Raw genomic sequence first — 1133 nt, forward strand, 5'->3', positions numbered from 1 at the left:
AAACCCTACACAGGGTTAAATATGCTGTTCAGTGTACTCTGAAGTACTGTGCTTTTCACAGAACATCCAAGAAACCCCACAAACAGTTCTCAGCTAGTCTTGATATTAAAATGAGATCCAGATCCAAAAGGACCCCCCTGAAATACATATCCACGACTTTCCATAGAAACAGAGGCCACAGCTTCGATGGTTAAGTTTCACTCGGGAAACGGTCTCGCTCCTCTACTCATCATTTTCACGAATCCACTTGCGAGCTTCTTACAAAACTAAAGCAGGTCACTCCTGAAGCACCTGGGGCCTTACGGCTCTGCCCCCTTCAGAAGTGTCCCTGCTGACCAGGCTCTCGCTCCTCTGCTGTCTCTGGGTAATGCTGTTCAGCAGTTTCTCTCGGACCAGGCCCCACAGGGAAAACCTGGGGAAATGCTACTTGTCTCTCAGGATGTCTAGCTGCTCTTGATATTCTGTGAAAAGCCTCTGGAAGCGGAGGTTCTGTCCAATAACAGGAAGAAGCTCTTTCAATAGTTCTCTCTTTCGTAAACCCTGCACAAAACACACAAAAGCATCCTCAGAATGTATTACTTGCTATCATGAATATATTCCATGGAGCTGTTTAAGATTCACGCCCTTTTTCCTGCTGCCTGGAGAGAGCTGTGTGGTTTATGTCATACTCTGCCTATATGACTCCCGGAATAAAAACCGTCTTTACGTTTATACTCCTGAAGCTGGTGCAGCCTCTGCAGTTACAGACTCCAGGTGTGCTCTGAGAAGACATTTCTTTTCCACATCATTATTTCAAAGCCGCCGCCTGAAGAATGGGGAGACCTGAACACGTGACCCTGCTCCATCTGCACGACACGCGAGACACACCAGAGCCGCGTGTGGCACTAAGCATCTGTGCACAGTTTCACGTGAAATAGAAGTGCCATGGGAGGAAGCCAGCTTATGAGATTAGAGCAGAGTATGAAAAGGGTTCGAGGGTCAGCAAAAAAACCGTGTGATTACTTTTTGCCACTAGGTTTAATCATATTGTAAGTTCTACTGTCTATTCAAGTTCTGTAATTTTCATGGAAAACTATTCCTCGTTCTTTGCTAAACTATTATCAGGACTTACCATAACTGTTGATTCCCACTTA

At 45.5% G+C, this 1133-nt stretch overlaps 1 protein-coding gene across 1 annotated transcript in view; it reads right to left on the reverse strand.

Annotated features, from left to right (window-relative positions):
• Positions 1 to 414: 414 nt before the first annotated feature.
• LOC104274686 (protein HIRA) overlaps positions 415 to 1133 on the reverse strand; it is a gene marked incomplete at its 5' end in the record, with an annotated part of 27792 nt that continues 27073 nt past the window's right edge. Inside the window, 2 exons of the mRNA XM_009870385.1 lie at positions 415 to 540; positions 1112 to 1133. The exon at positions 1112 to 1133 is cut by the window's right edge and continues 82 nt beyond it. Of these exons, the coding sequence (XP_009868687.1) occupies positions 424 to 540; positions 1112 to 1133 (139 nt within the window). The remainder of the gene's footprint in view (positions 541 to 1111) is intronic.

Source organism: Apaloderma vittatum, unplaced genomic scaffold (assembly GCF_000703405.1).
Source record: "Apaloderma vittatum isolate BGI_N311 unplaced genomic scaffold, ASM70340v1 scaffold10645, whole genome shotgun sequence".
NCBI lineage: Eukaryota > Metazoa > Chordata > Aves > Trogoniformes > Trogonidae > Apaloderma > Apaloderma vittatum.